General features: G+C 41.0%; 1 protein-coding gene across 1 annotated transcript in view; it reads left to right on the forward strand.

The window, feature by feature from the left end:
• The window catches only part of LOC116328905 (alpha-2-macroglobulin-like), a 45862-nt gene extending 30766 nt beyond the window's left edge, over positions 1 to 15096 (forward strand). Inside the window, exons 19-36 of the mRNA XM_039609204.1 lie at positions 209 to 434; positions 956 to 1082; positions 2025 to 2146; positions 2244 to 2295; positions 2565 to 2648; positions 5734 to 5910; positions 6161 to 6236; positions 7076 to 7232; positions 7799 to 7873; positions 12419 to 12581; positions 12652 to 12839; positions 13350 to 13562; positions 14059 to 14183; positions 14293 to 14383; positions 14471 to 14539; positions 14621 to 14726; positions 14873 to 14917; positions 15030 to 15096. Coding sequence (XP_039465138.1) covers positions 209 to 434; positions 956 to 1082; positions 2025 to 2146; positions 2244 to 2295; positions 2565 to 2648; positions 5734 to 5910; positions 6161 to 6236; positions 7076 to 7232; positions 7799 to 7873; positions 12419 to 12581; positions 12652 to 12839; positions 13350 to 13562; positions 14059 to 14183; positions 14293 to 14383; positions 14471 to 14539; positions 14621 to 14726; positions 14873 to 14910 — 2089 coding nt within the window. The 3' untranslated portion in view covers positions 14911 to 14917; positions 15030 to 15096. The remainder of the gene's footprint in view (positions 1 to 208; positions 435 to 955; positions 1083 to 2024; positions 2147 to 2243; positions 2296 to 2564; positions 2649 to 5733; positions 5911 to 6160; positions 6237 to 7075; positions 7233 to 7798; positions 7874 to 12418; positions 12582 to 12651; positions 12840 to 13349; positions 13563 to 14058; positions 14184 to 14292; positions 14384 to 14470; positions 14540 to 14620; positions 14727 to 14872; positions 14918 to 15029) is intronic.
• The last annotated feature ends 208 nt before the right edge of the window (positions 15097 to 15304 follow it).

Raw genomic sequence — 15304 nt, forward strand, 5'->3', positions numbered from 1 at the left:
TGTTTTGGTGGGATATATTATTTCACTGTCATCAGTAACGTGGAGCTCTTTCACTTTGTCAAGGTTCAAGAATGTAACATATACAAGAAGTTCACACTGCAGGATGTTCTTAGGTCATAGTAACTTTACTATCATACAGGTCATTTACACACGTATGGACATGTTTGATTATGTTACAGAATATGTTTGTGTGTATCTGTTACTTCAGAGACGATGGAAAAAGGGGCGTGTCCCTGACTGTCCCAGACACCATCACCACCTGGGAGACGGAGGCTTTCTGTTTGTCCTCTCAGGGTTTTGGTTTGGCTCCTCGTAAAGAAATGAAAGTCTTCCAACCTTTCTTCCTTGAACTCACCATGCCCTACTCCATCATCCGGGGGGAGCACTTTGAACTGAAGGCGACTGTCTTTAACTACCTGACCAGCTGCATCATGGTAATGAATGATTAAAGTGTTTAAATACATTTCTGTTCATAGCCAAGGAAAACCATACTGAAAACATTACTGTCTAAGCAACAATTATATCATAGTTATTAAAATACAACAGAAAATATTTTTTCTTTGGCAATATAACCATGCAGGATGCAGGCCGTTCTTGAAGGGCCCCTGCTCACCAACACCTACAAGCTCACCTGCAAGCACTGACAACAGGATCGCCCAATCAAATGTCTTTACACTACCAACCCTCCTCTAGCTTTCTTTGTGCGCTCATGCACCTTGTAGAACAGGGTTTAGTGTGGAAGCTGTAAGAAAACAGATGGAGGGAAACGATTAGGAAGGGAGTGATTAAAGTATCCAAGTCAAATGAAGGTCTACTTTGATCATGAGTTCATAACATCAGACTTGTGCATTCATTTAGATGCTTAAAAATGTGTTCACATTTGAACTCAGGTTTAAATGTAGCCATGAGATTGTTGAGCTAGTTTAAAATATAACGTCTGTGTTCCTCGTGACAGGTTACTGTCACTCCTGGGCGCGTCCTCAGATTACACCTCACACCTCTCTCTGGTGATCTGTACACATCCTGTTTGTGTGCCAAGCAGCGCAAGACCCTCAGGTGGACCATGATCCCAACAGCCTTAGGTGAGAATCAGGCTTTGGTCCTCCACACTGCCAGGAAACCGTGTGTGGCAGGCTGAGTACGACCCAAGTGCAGGACCCAGAAGGCAGGAAGTGACTTAAAAGCATCTTTAAGAAAAAAGAATCCACATAAGACGGCTAAATAGAATAAATGGAGATTAAAACATTAAAGAGAAATTATAAAAACACTATGTGAGAAATACTGCTGAAATATAAGTTATCATAATGAAATGAGTGAATCTGAGACCCAATAAGCTTTATTCATGAAATTTAGAATGCTGTATGTGCATTAGACAACAGTGAGTGTGCAGTGTAGAGCTAGGACATGTAGACAGTCAAATCCAGCTGCAAATCGAGGTAAACCAAGAATATAACCCCTGTGTTTGGAAGGTTAAACATGTGGGTTGTAGGGAGTGGGGCAGAACGTTGATACCTCCAGTCTGAGGGTAGCAGCTGCCTCCATCCTCATGCTTTACTTAATGCAGCTGTCTTAGCCAATTATAAGTCATTTTGAAACCTTCCTTTTAATTCTCATCAATTATTTACATTATGCATGCTTCCCTTGGACAGTATCATTAGAACAGACTGTTTGCAGTTGCATTGCCATGCAAATTATTTCTTCTTAATCTTAATTAGATCTCATGATTTGCAGTACTTTGGCCTCCAGCAGGACTCAGCAGCAACCCTGACATCATTTTGGACTGTTTTTTTTTCCAGCTCATGTTTTTCATGCCTGATGCAGTAAAATTTCCAATTATAATTTATCTTACCTTCGATCCAACATTAAATCTAGAGATCTAGATTTAGATCTAGTGTGATCACAGTTAACTGTCTCCTTTTGTCCCAACACATTTCCTTCTAGTTTCTACAAAATCTGTAAAATAACATCAGGAACCTTTATTTTAATGGAGAGATAAAGAAGGTGACCTGTGCTGCTGTTTTTAGGGGCTGTGAATGTGACTGTGTCTGCTGAGGCCGTAGCGTCCCATGTGTCATGTGATAATGAGGTTGTGAGCGTACCAGACAGAGGTCGCATCGACGTGGTCACCAAATCTCTCATAGTGAAGGTCAGTACCATAAATACAAGACCAGAAAAACATTTTTACTCATAAAATTTAAATTGTTCCTCATTTTAAAGATAATTTTGCACGTCCTCTTCCTCAGGCTGAGGGAACTGAGATGACAAAGACGTACAACTGGCTTCTTTGTCCAAAAGGTCAGTGTGATGTCCATCAGCAACACCAGTTAAATAATGTAAATAAACAAATGACCTAAATGCTCAAAGTTAGCAGTGGAGTGCATTGTGTACATAAAATGTTATTTTTTTTAAAGTAATAATGTTAATAAAAATGTGCCAAATTTTCATCTTTTACTTTCACAAAATGTAACGATATGTGCTGAAGTTCAGGCCACCTGGTGACTTTGAACAGTAACTCTGTTGCAGTCGTGACTTCCTGATTGGACTTTTGTTGTGTCTGTACACAGGAAGCCCGCTGACAGAGGAAGCAGAGATACATCTGCCTGAGAATGTGATAGAAGGATCTGCCCGCACTTCTGTATCAGTCCTGGGTAAACCTCATGATTTCATCTCCATTTTGATTCAGCCAAATAAAAATATGGCAAGTTAAAGCTTTGTTAAAAACGCAAATAGCAAATTACTAAAACAACAGAAAATAAGAGACATCATGTTCAAGTAAAAGTAAAAACCCTATTCAGCTTTTAAAAGATGATTTCATTTATAAATAGACCCACATCTTCCCGGCCTTATGTGAAAAATAAATGGACCCCAAAAATCAAAAGGCTGGTTGTGCCATTCTTTGCAGGAAGAACTGCAGTCTAGCTTTTGTCATAAGTGTTTTCCAGCGCAATCGTTCTGGTCATGCAGAATCATGTCAGTGGGATTTAAGTCCAGATTTTGACTCGGCCACGTTCTGGCGTTCTGGATCATTTTCCATCATAACCCTCTGGGGTCGACGGACGCGCCGGCACGTCAAAATCACGAGACCAATTTAAGACGACACAGCTACAAGATAGTGATGGGAATTCCGGCTCTTTTTGGAGAGCCAGCTCTTTCGGCTCAGCTCACTAAAAAGAGCCGGGTCTTTCAGCTCTCAACCGGCTCTTCAGGTTGTTTTGTTGCTTTAATTTATTTATTATCAACAACAACATAAAATTATGCACAAAAGAAATTACTAATGTAAAAAAAAACGTGGATTTATTTATATGTTTACATATAAATATATACGGTGGCCCCTAGAGACAAAGCACGTAAAGTCCAAAACATGCACAAACTCCGAAGCACGTAGAAACTCAAAAACACATTGCTAGCATTAACTGACCTTCCAGAGCTACCTAGATCACTTAAATTACACAATTGAAAGCATATGTGTATTGTTTGTGTATTTATACACAAGCACTCATATATATTCAAATAATTCAAAAAATGTTCATTTACCTGTTACTACCACACACCAAATCTGGTCGTTGGTACTTCCTGGCTTGTGTAGCCACTAGGTAACAAAAGCTCAACACTGCGCCGAGCATCCTGGAGCACTTCTGTTGTCTTTTGTACGTGCTTCTAAGTTTTTACGTGTTTTGGAGTTTGTACGTGTTTTGTCTCTAGGGGCCACCATAAACATACTTTTATTTATTCACTCCACATAAAATGTAATAAATAAATCATATAATACAAAAAACAACTATTTACATTTCAACTTTTAACTATTTAAATTTTCAGCTTTTTCCTTTTAAACAAATTTAAAGTGAAACAACACAAAACACTGCAAAAAACACATGTCAGCCAATCAAAAAATGATATGGCAACATGTGGCAGTTATTTAGGGAGAAGGGGAAGTTTTAGTAGTGACAGAAAGCGGGCAAGCGAAAGAAAGAAAGAGAGAGAGCGAGTTTTCATATGTGAGACATTAGTGACGTTTAGCATGTTTGGAGGCTATAGTTAGTGTGTTGCGTAGTTATTGTTTTGTATTGTGTGTCAGTTATACTGCTGAATGTCACATTTGCTCCAAAAAAGCCGTCAAAGGCAGATTCCAGTGTAAACGCTGTTCCCACATAGAAAACAGGACTGATACACCTCCTGCTCTCAGACCTGCAGGGTTTAGGCCTGTGGTGTTCTCCTCTGTCATACTGAACACAAACAATTTTTTTGGGACTGGCAAAAATAATTTGTGTGCCTTCTTATTTGATGCAGCACACCTGATTGTTCTGTAAATAGATTTAAATGGTTATATAAAAAAAGCCTGAAGCCTTGGCTGCATTTTTAGGCAAATAGTACCATATAACTTTGGAAAACTTGTGCATAATTTTTAGAAATGTACAATATTTCTTTTATTTGCATTTCAAGTTATGAAAGTAATTTGTTAAACATGTTTGTGGGTTTTACAGTAAAAAATATAACTTTTTTCTACTTTTTTCTGAATTTAGATCAACTGTGCTAATATAGTATGCCAAAATGAAAAAAATAACTCAAATTTTAGATATTTGAAGTTGTGCTGAAAGTAACGATACCAAACAAGGCAAGATAAACAGTTTTTAAAGGTGAGATATAGAGGTAAAATCAAGAGTAGTCAAAAACAGCCAATTATACCCTGACCCAGAGGGTTAATTGCCCAAGTTTGAGATTTAAGGCACAAACTGATAGCTGGACATTCTCCTGGTAGAGAGTTCTTCCCTCCAGGTCGTGGCGTGCTACTGAAACAGCAGAGGCATGATTTAACACTGGGCACCAGCTGCCTTAACCAGACTCGCAAACCACCTGAACCCAATGCCCCACCCCTCCCCTGCAGCTGAGCCACAGACACCCCTACGCCTCATAGCCCCAGAGCATCACACTGCTACCACCACTGTTAGTATGATGTGATGTTCTTTCTATGAAATGATGCGTCACTTTTAAGCCAAATGCAACAAAACTCAAATCTTTTTCTCTTCAGTCCATATAATATTCTCCCAAATATCTTGTGGAGCATGGAGATGTTTTTTGGCAAATGTGAGATAAGCTTTTGTGTTCTTTTTGGTCAGCAGTGGTTTTGTCCATGAATGCTGTTTTTGCCCCGTCTCCTTTGTATTGTTGAATCGTAAACTCTGACCTTTACAGAGGAAGGCAAGACCTTCAGTTCTGGGTGTTGTTGGGATTCGTTTGACTTTTTCGGTGAGTCGTCGATGTGCTAATGGAGTAATTTCAGCCACATCTTTTCTAGTTTCCTCAGTTTGTGGATAATGGGTTCCAACATGGTGCACTGGCGCTCCAAACCTGTAGAAATTGTTTTTAACCCTGTCCAAACTGATAGATCTCAAGACTTCTCGCCTATTTTTGAATTTCTTTCAATCATGGCAACGACGTGTCTGTTTTAGCCTGCTTCCCTTTGTCAAACAGATTGTACTTGAGTGATTTCTTGATCCAGCAGGTCTGGCCTTAATCAGGTCTGGGTCTGGTTGGTGAAATGAAACTCAGTCTTCTCAGAAATATTTGGTTAATCACAGTCAATCTACGATTTTCAGTTTGGATGTTTTTTCACTCAGCAAATGAAATCATCATTTAAAATTGCATATTGAAATTATTCAGGTTATCTTTGCCCAATAATACAAAGTTGTTTTACACTAGTTTTGTTAGTTTTAGTGAATCAGTGTTTTTGATCAGGTGACATCCTCGGCCGGGCTCTGAAGAACCTGGATGGATTGCTGCAGATGCCGTATGGATGTGGGGAGCAGAACATGGCTCTCCTGGCCCCCAACATCTACATCCTCCACTACCTGAAAGGCACACAGCAGCTCACCACAGCCATCATGGAAAAAGCTACTAACTTCCTCACCAGTGGCAAGTTTTTATTGTTTCCTCTAAGAAGGAAATCATTTGAATCACTTCAACACACACGGTTCAAGAAACAAGCCGACATGAGGCAGAACATTAGCCACAGTTTTTGGTCAAATGTGTCATTTTCCTCATCTGTCAGCAAGAGTCATAGAATTTACCAAATCTTGATGTACACATGCAGATCCATAAACAAATGGAGTCCAATCATCACCATAGCAACAATGTCTCGATCATTGTGTCCCTGTTGTTACAGGATACCAAAGACAGCTCAACTACAAAAGTGCTGATGGTGCTTACACCACATTTGGAACAGGACCAGGAAACACTTGGTGAGAACATCACTGATCAAACATGTCATAAACCAGAGAGCATTAATAACATAAACATGTCTGCCTCTAATACTTTAAATAATTCTCCATTTAATCCTTTGACTAAGATAAAAACTTTTGGTTAATACTGTGTAATTTAGTAGGTAGGAAGGAGCATTAGAGCCACATAAAAAATGTTATTGATCATTATTAGAATAAAGTCAAATTTTAAAGATTAAAGTTGTAATTCTACTTAAAAAAAAGTCTAAATACTATTTCAATATTAAAGTCTTAATACTGTTTTGTGAAAAAAGTCAAATTCAAATCTAAGAAAACAGTTAAAATGATTACAGTTTTGTTTCAAACGACTGCTATACCCTGTATAAAATGCCTTGTGTAGATGTAGTGAAATAAATCAGTCGTCTTGTGATACAGCATAGATCCTCTTTATTCCACGAGCGTGTAACCATCGGTATCCTTGCATCTGTGCATTAGCAGCCATTTCCTTTTATACAAATCTAACCACATGCAGATTTCTGCACCACTTTCTGCTTTTCAGTGTACTTATACTTACTGCCTCACGGTTTTCATTTGCTACAAGTGACATCAGTTCCTTCCTTGTTACTAAAACTGAGTCTGAAGTACGATTTCACTAATTCAGAGGGTAAAGCAACCGTGGCAGTTTGTCCTGATACAACTCGCCCACATTTTGGCTTTTTTCTCAAAATACATTTTCAAATTTAATCTTGAAATTTCAACTTTATTTTCAAAATGATCAGTATTTCTTTCTCTTAATGTGACCTCACAGTCAAACATTTCCATCGTTGTAAGACGTGTAAGTGTTGTTTTCTTTTTGTCAGGCTGACTGCGTTTGTGGTAAGAAGTTTTGCCAAAGCTCAGTCTTTCGTCTTTATTGATCCCAGAAAGATCGAAGAGTCTAAGTCCTGGCTGCAACATAAACAACAAGAAAATGGCTGTTTTGAAAAGTCTGGGAAACTCTTCAACAACGGAATGAAGGTAACCTGCAGTTCTTTGCTGTTAGACTGTGGAAACAGCCTCCAGTGTGGACGCACTTTAACAAATTTTATTAATAATGTCACTGTATGTAAATACTGTAATAGCTCACACCAGTACGTTCTATTATTTTATTTAAGAAATAATTTCCATACATCTTGCTCCATTCACACCAGCACTGCCTTCTATGTAGCATTCACACATATTTATACAAAATACAAAGTATGCACCAGAGACCAACTTGGGATTAGTATCTTGCCCACAAATATTTCGCATGCAGGCTGGAGCAGCTGGGAATCAAACCATCAGCCTTCTGATTAGTAGATGACTACACAAACTGTTTATAAGGTTGGGGAAACCCGAGGTGAAGAAACATCCATCTCACTGGAAATACAATGTCTACATGAACAAAATCAACTTCCTGTTCATCTCTTTAGCTGGATGTTTGAACATGCATCAAGACATTCATGATACTAAAACCACATGCAGCTAAAAATCATTTTCATGACTTCATTTCCCTGAATGTTGGTGCACTGATGATAAGTGTCTATGATGTCTTCTGTTGACAGGGTGGTGTATCTGATGAAGTGACTCTCAGTGCGTACGTTACTGCTGCCTTCTTGGAAATGAATACATCCCAACATGTGAGTAGACTCAAAGAATATCAAGATATTTAAACAAGAAATGAGTACAGAGTAAGTAAAATTTATTTATTAAGTGCTTTTCACAGACAGACAGTCACAAAGCGCTGTACACAAATATTAAAATAAAGTTTTTTAAAAGAATCCACAGAGTCAAGCAAACATAACTGTAGTGGTAAACTATTCCACAGCCTTGGTGCAACAGACTGAAAGGCTCTGTCCCCTTTTGTCTTCAGTCGTGTGCGGGTAAGAACTAAGAGACTGAGTCTGTGAGCGGAGATGACGAGCAGCAGTGTATTTTATAATAAGCTTGGATAAATAATCTGGAGCCATTTAGTGCTCTGTATGTTAAAACAAGAATCCTATCCAGCTGATGAGGCTTAAAGGACATATGGAGCTGAATGTCATCAGCATAAAAATGATAAGACAGGTCGCTAAAAGATTGAATGATACCAGCTAAAGGAAGCATATAAAAAGAAAATAGTAATGGACCTAAAACTGAACCCTGTGGGACCCCAAAGGTCAGGGCAGCAATGTCAGAGGTGAACCTGTCAGTCCTAACAGAAAAGGTTCTGTCTGATAAATAGGAAGAATACCGGTCTACGGCAGAGCCAGATATACCAGCCAAACCCTTGAGCCTGTTAAGTAGGATTTTGTGGTCGATGATGTCAAAGGCTGCGCTAAGATCAAGCAGAATGATCACAGAACAATTCCCTGCATCAGATGCCATTAATAGATCATTATAGACTCTTAGGAGAGCGGTCTCTGTAGAGTGCTGCTTTTGAAAGCCAGACTGAAAAGGGTCAAGGATGTGTAATTTACATAATAGAGACCTGAACTGATTTTCAACAATTTTTTCAAGTAATTTACTTAAAAATGGCAATTTTGAAATAGGTCGGTAATTACTAGCAGAGGTAGGATCAAGATTCTGTTTTTTTAACAGAGGAGTTACCTCAGCATGTTTAAAATAAGATGGAACACAGCCTTGCCTCAGTGAACTATTACTGATGGATAGTAAAGTGGGACCAATGCTGGTGATAGACCCAGACAGGACAGAGGGAGGTAATATATCTACAGAGCATGATGAGGATTTCATTTTACCTAAAACTATAATTAAGTCATTAAGTGTGATTGGAGAAATGGAGGTAAATGATCCAAGACAGAAAGGGGTATCTTCATAAGGGGAGGCACTTGAGGAAATTTTGGATCTCAAGTCCATCACCTTATTTAATTAAGGAAAGTATTACAATCTTCATCAGAAAGTAACAGAGCATGCTGGGTTAGAGGAGAAACAGTACTGTTGATGGTATCAAATAGAATTCTTGAATTATTTTTACGACGATTTATAAGATTATTGAAGTAAGAGGATCTGGCCTCTTTGACTGACTCATCATATAGGTAGAGTAGTTCTTTAAAGTGCTCACGATGGACAATCAGACCAGTGGACTTCCACAGACGCTCTGCTTTTTGATAGGAGCGTCGAAGACCACGAGTTTGATTATTTAACCATGGTGTGCGGGAACTAACAGAGCAATAACTGGTTTTGAAAGGAGCAACCTGATTAAGAATGGCAAGACAGTGTTCATTAAAATAATTAGTTAAAAGCTCAACCTCGTTAGAAGAACTTTTAAAATTAAAAAGAGAGGAAAACTCAGAAATTATAGAGTCGTCAATAAAGCGCCTGCGCCTGATAGAACCTTGAGGATGGTACTCTGAATTAACAGATACAGTAAAAGAGACTGACTTATGGTCGCTAAAAACAATTCATTTAAATTCAAGTGGTCAAGGGAAACACCATAGGTGAAGACCAAGTCCAGAGTGTGCCCAGCCCTATGAGTAGGCCCTGCTACATGCTGAACAAAGTTGAAAGAGTCCATAATGCTCAGGAACTCCTTAGTGGTACTGTTTGTTGAGTCATCCACATGAATGTTGAAATCTCCAACAATGATAACCATGCCCATTTTAATAGTGGAAGTTAAGATCAGAGTTCGTCCTGCTGATCCATGGAGTTAGGTTGAACCAGCAGTCCCTACACATAAGCAGGTCTCACTACCAGAGATGGGCAGTAACACGTTACTTGTAAGTAATCCGATTACTTTTTTTAAGTAACGAGTTAAGTAAGGGATTACTATTGCTACCCATCTATTGCAACCACCGACCAATAACCTGCCTCGGTACTACATGGAAGCAGGCATCATATCGGCTAAGATGAACAGGCACATGGGTCAATACATGAGCGGGGCACAGAAAGGGATTGGCAAGAATACCAGAGGCGCAAAACACCACCTACTGGTAGACAGAACAGTCAGCCGAGACTGCAAGACCAGACTAACCAACCTGTGCACTGCCTGGATTGATTACAAGAAGGCCTATGACTCAATGCCCCACAGCTAGATACTGGAACACCTAGAATTGTACAAGATCAACAGGACCCTAAGAGCCTTCATCAACAACTCAATGGGGATGTGGCGTACAACACTAGAGGCCAACTTCAAGCCCATAGCACAATCACCATCTACCAAGGAGATGCTCTGTCCCTACGCATACTGTAGTCAGTATGCGTAGGGACATACTGTAGTCAGCCTACAGTTGTCAGCCATCTCCTGTACATGGATGACATCAAGCTGTATGCCAAGAGTGAACGAGACATCGATTCACTGATACACACTACCAGGCTATACAGCAATGACATTGGAATGTCGTTCGGACTGGAGAAGTGTAGTCGGATCGTAACAAAGAGAGGGAAGGTAGTCAGAACTGAGGGGATTGAACTACCAGAAGGCAACATTGCAGACATAGGACAGTTACAAGTACCTGGGGATCCCGCAGGCGAATGGGAACCATGAAGAGGCCGCGAGAAAGGCTGTAACCACCAAATACCTGCAGAGGGTCAGGCAAGTCCTGAGGAGTCAGCTGAACGGTAAGAACAAGATCCGGGCCATCAACACCTACGCCCTTCCCGTGATCCGGTACCCTGCTGGGGTAATAGGCTGGTCAAAGGAGGAGATAGAAGCCACTGACATCAAGACAAGAAAGCTCCTTACCATGCATGGAGGGTTTCACCCCAAGTCCAGCACCCTGAGGCTGTATGCTAAGCGGAAGGAAGGGGGCCGGGGACTGGTGAGTGTCAGCACCACAGTCCAGGATGAGACAAGAAACATCCACGAATACATCGCAAAGATGGCCCCAACTGACAGCGTGCTCAGTGAATACCTCAGGCAGCAGAAACCCAAGAAAGAGGAGGAAGGCAAGGAACCATCATGGAAGGACAGGCCCCTGCACGGTATGTACCACCTCCAGATAGAGGAGGTGGCTGATACCCAGAAATCCTACCAGTGGCTGGACAAAGCTGGACTGAAAGACAGCACAGAGGCACTAATCATGGCAGCACAGGAACAAGCACTGAGCACAAAATCCATAGAGGCTGGGGTCTATCACACCAGGCAAGACCCCAGGTGCAGGCTGTGTAAAGATGCCCCAGAGACAATCCAGCACATAACAGCAGGGTGCAAGATGCTAGCAGGCAAGGCATACATGGAACGCCATAACCAAGTGGCCGGCATAGTATACAGGAACATCTGTGCCGAGTATAACCTGGAAGTCCCGAGGTCAAAATGGGAGATGCCCCCTAGAGTGGTGGAGAATGACCGAGCTAAGATCCTGTGGGACTTCCAGATACAGACGGACAAAATGGTGGTGGCTAACCAACTGGACATAGTGGTGGTAGACAAACAGAAGAAGACGGCTGTAGTGATCGATATAGCGGTTCCGAATGACAGCAACATCAGGAAGAAGGAACATGAGAAGCTGGAGAAATACCAAGGGCTCAGAGAAGAGCTCGAGAGGATGTGGAGGGTGAAGGTAACGGTGGTCCCCGTGGTAATCGGAGCACTAGGTGCAGTGACTCCCAAGCTAGGCGAGTGGCTCCAGCAGATCCCGGGAACAACATCGGAGATCTCTGTCCAGAAGAGCGCAGTCCTGGGAACAGCTAAGATACTGCGCAGGACCCTCAAGCTCCCAGGCCTCTGGTAGAGGACCCGAGCTTGAAGGATAAACCGCCCGCAGGGGCGTGCTGGGTGTTTTTTATATATATATACAATATATATATATATATATACACACACTCACTCACTCACTCACTCTCACTCTCTCTCACACACTTTTCATATCCTCCCTGGTGAATTTGATGTGTCGGTCCACCGAGTTAATGTGATCCGTGAATTGTTGTGGTATGTCCTGAGATTTGATTTTCACCCAGGTGTCATCCACATATCTGAACTCTCACCAGCAAGAACTTGTATCACCACCCAACCTGTACAGTGTTTTTTCAATATGTTCTTTATATTGTAAATACTACTACAAATACGCTCTATGCTTGATCTGTACTTTCCTCTAATTCCTGTTTTCCCACATCTGCCACTTTCTATTATCACGCTGATGTTTTGAGTGACTAAATCAGGAAAACTGCCTCCTATTCTTCTCATACTGGGTTTAATGAAAGAAGATTTCTGTTTTTCCATTGAAGTTCTTTGTTTTGATCTTTTAAAGGATCCTGTGATGAACAAGAGCCTGGCTTGTCTCAAGGAGTCTCTCAGTGACCTGAGCAACACCTACACTACAGCTCTGCTGGCCTATGTGTTCACTCTGGCAGGAGATGTGGAGACCCGAGCTCACCTTCTGCAGCACTTAGACACAGTTGCAGTGAGGGAAGGTGAGTTATCCTTTAGCAGGACATCATTCAGGCTTTATTAGCATCACTGTGACTGTTATTGTGTTTGTAGGAGGTTTCCTCTACTGGTCTCAGACAGCAGCAGAAACATCAGCCTCCCTGTCAGTGGAGATCAGTTCTTATGTGCTGTTGGCCAAACTCAGCGCCTCCCCGACTGCTGAGGATCTGGGATATGCCTCTGGTATTATCAGGTGGCTGACTGGGCAGCAGAACTATTACGGAGGCTTCTCCTCCACTCAGGTACTACACCACCCGAACAGCATGAAGCTCATCTTTGAGTTCATATACAGTCTTAGACAAAATCAGAGACAGAAGAAATAATACTGAAGCTTTCATTTTTCTATCAGATATGTAAAACAGATTTGTTTTAGCCAGGCAGGGATGTTTTTATTCTTTAGTTAGAATATGACATTTAAGTTTTGTCTAAAAATTCATTGTTTTAACAGAATAGCAATTTTACCTCAGACTTCTGTACACCAACTACACGTAACAGCCTGTAAATAACAGATCACCTGCAAGTTTATACCTGTAATTTCTATACTTTGATGATTCTCAGTTAAAGATATTTTAACCTGTTTAAAGTTTATTTAACCAGGAAGTGAAATTTAGAATAGTTGAGATTAAGGATCTCTTTTGTGAGAGGGTTTCAAAGTGACACGGGCAGTTTTAACTTAATGTCTATTCCACTTAAGTCCATGTAATATGGAGACATATGCTGTGTGTGTTAACCACAATGAATCCATCCTGTAGGACACGGTGGTGGCTCTTCAGGCTCTGGCTCTCTACTCCACTCTGGTGTTCAGTCCTGAAGGTTGGAGCACAGTGACAGTTCAGGCTCCCAGCAGTCAGCTGACATTTGATGTAAATCAGAGCAACAAACTGCTCTACCAGGAGGAGGCGCTGCAGGACGTGTCAGGAAAATACAGCCTGGAGGTGAAGGGCACTGCATGTGCTTCAGTGCAGGTCAGTGACAGCATCATGTGACAAGCTCCTGGTTGATGTCAGAGAAAGGCTTTCTTCTTTTTCTTTTTACTCATAAAACTTTAGAGAGCATTAGCATTTCCACATGTAATAAAGCTCATCTTGCACATGTATTTTCATACACAATAAAGACATTAGACCTGGCAGTAATAACTGTAGAGAGTACAATGCTATTTCAAACTAAATTAGAGAACTGAGCAAAAATAAATGAACTTTCTGTCTGTATCAGAATCAGGGAAACTATTTATACCAGAGGGAAACTGAGTTGTCATAGCATCAAATATACAACAAACATGAAGCACTCGTATAAAATGAGTGTAGATATAACAGAGATACTCATATTAAGATGAATATAGACATATAGATATGAATATAAAAGTATGTGTGCAAATATGTGTCATGGTGTAGAGCAGTGACAGCAGGGTGCACTGAGGTGTGATTAGTTCTGTTCCACACGTGACCCAAGTGTGTTTCCCAGATTTCTGCCACCTACAACATCCCAACACCTGCTGATGTCACCACTCTCAGTGTGAAAGTCCAACTAGAGGTCAACACCACCAGTGAATCTGCTAGACCCAAATTCACTGTGCAAATACAATCGCTGTAAGTATGTGACAGGTTAGAGAGTGCTCTTTACCCGTGTGGAGGAACTGCTGGTAGATGAAAAGCAAGTGTGCACACAGGTCAGTATAATCACACTGTTCAAACACAGGTACAGTGGAAAGGAGAAAACTACAAACATGGTGATCCTGGACATCAAAATGCTCTCTGGATTTTCCCCAGACCCCGAGTCTTTGAAGAGTGTGAGTAATTAGACAGATTCTACCAACGAGTGTGTCTCATGTGATAATTGTGATGATAATAATAAAAATGATGTCATCTCCTCACAGCTCAAACATGGCCTCCTGGTGAGTCGTGTTGAACAAAAGGAGGATCATGTTCTGGTGTACTTAGAGGAGGTAAGTGAAAGTCACTGTGGGGAACACCAGATGATGATCTTTGGTACAAACTGTGTCTGCGATTGTTTCTGTCTCGTCCAGTTACCAAAGGACACGCCCATCAACCACAGCTTAGACATCATCCAGGAGCTCCCAGTGGACAACCTGAAGCCAGCCGTGGTCAAGATCTATGACTACTACCAACCAGGTCCAAGTCTAGCTAAGCTTTACTCCAACAGCACACTGACACACTTCAGAGGATCCATCAGACTGAACAGTTCATACAAGCTGATGTTTCCATCAGTGGGACACAGAGAAATGACACTTTCATGTTTTCTACCATGTTTCTGTCAGGTGACCAGGCTGAGACCCAATACATGTTTGTGTCGTGAGCTGCAGGTAAGAAGCTGTAATAACACACAAGTACACCTTTCACACACATTCATGTTCACAGCATCAATGAAAAGGACCAACTTTGAGCTTTTACTAACTTTTATTCTTCGTCTCACAGTTTGAAGAAGGTGTGGCTGGTCCTGAGGTTTAAACCTGCATTTGAATAAAGATACTTTTTCTGCTCACATGTGTGTGTGCGTGTGTGTTAACAGCTCCAGTATTATTAATGCTTCTTTAATAATATGCTTCATTATTAATAACAGGCAGAATGGAAAATATAGTGCTGTGAATGCACCCCTGAGACTGGCCTTATGCCACATTTCTGTCTTTGTGCAGGTTTAGGCAAAAACAAAATGGTGCAAGTGGGCAAAACATTAAAAAAGCAAAACGTGC

This window comes from Oreochromis aureus, linkage group 3 (assembly GCF_013358895.1).
Source record: "Oreochromis aureus strain Israel breed Guangdong linkage group 3, ZZ_aureus, whole genome shotgun sequence".
Taxonomy (NCBI): domain Eukaryota; kingdom Metazoa; phylum Chordata; class Actinopteri; order Cichliformes; family Cichlidae; genus Oreochromis; species Oreochromis aureus.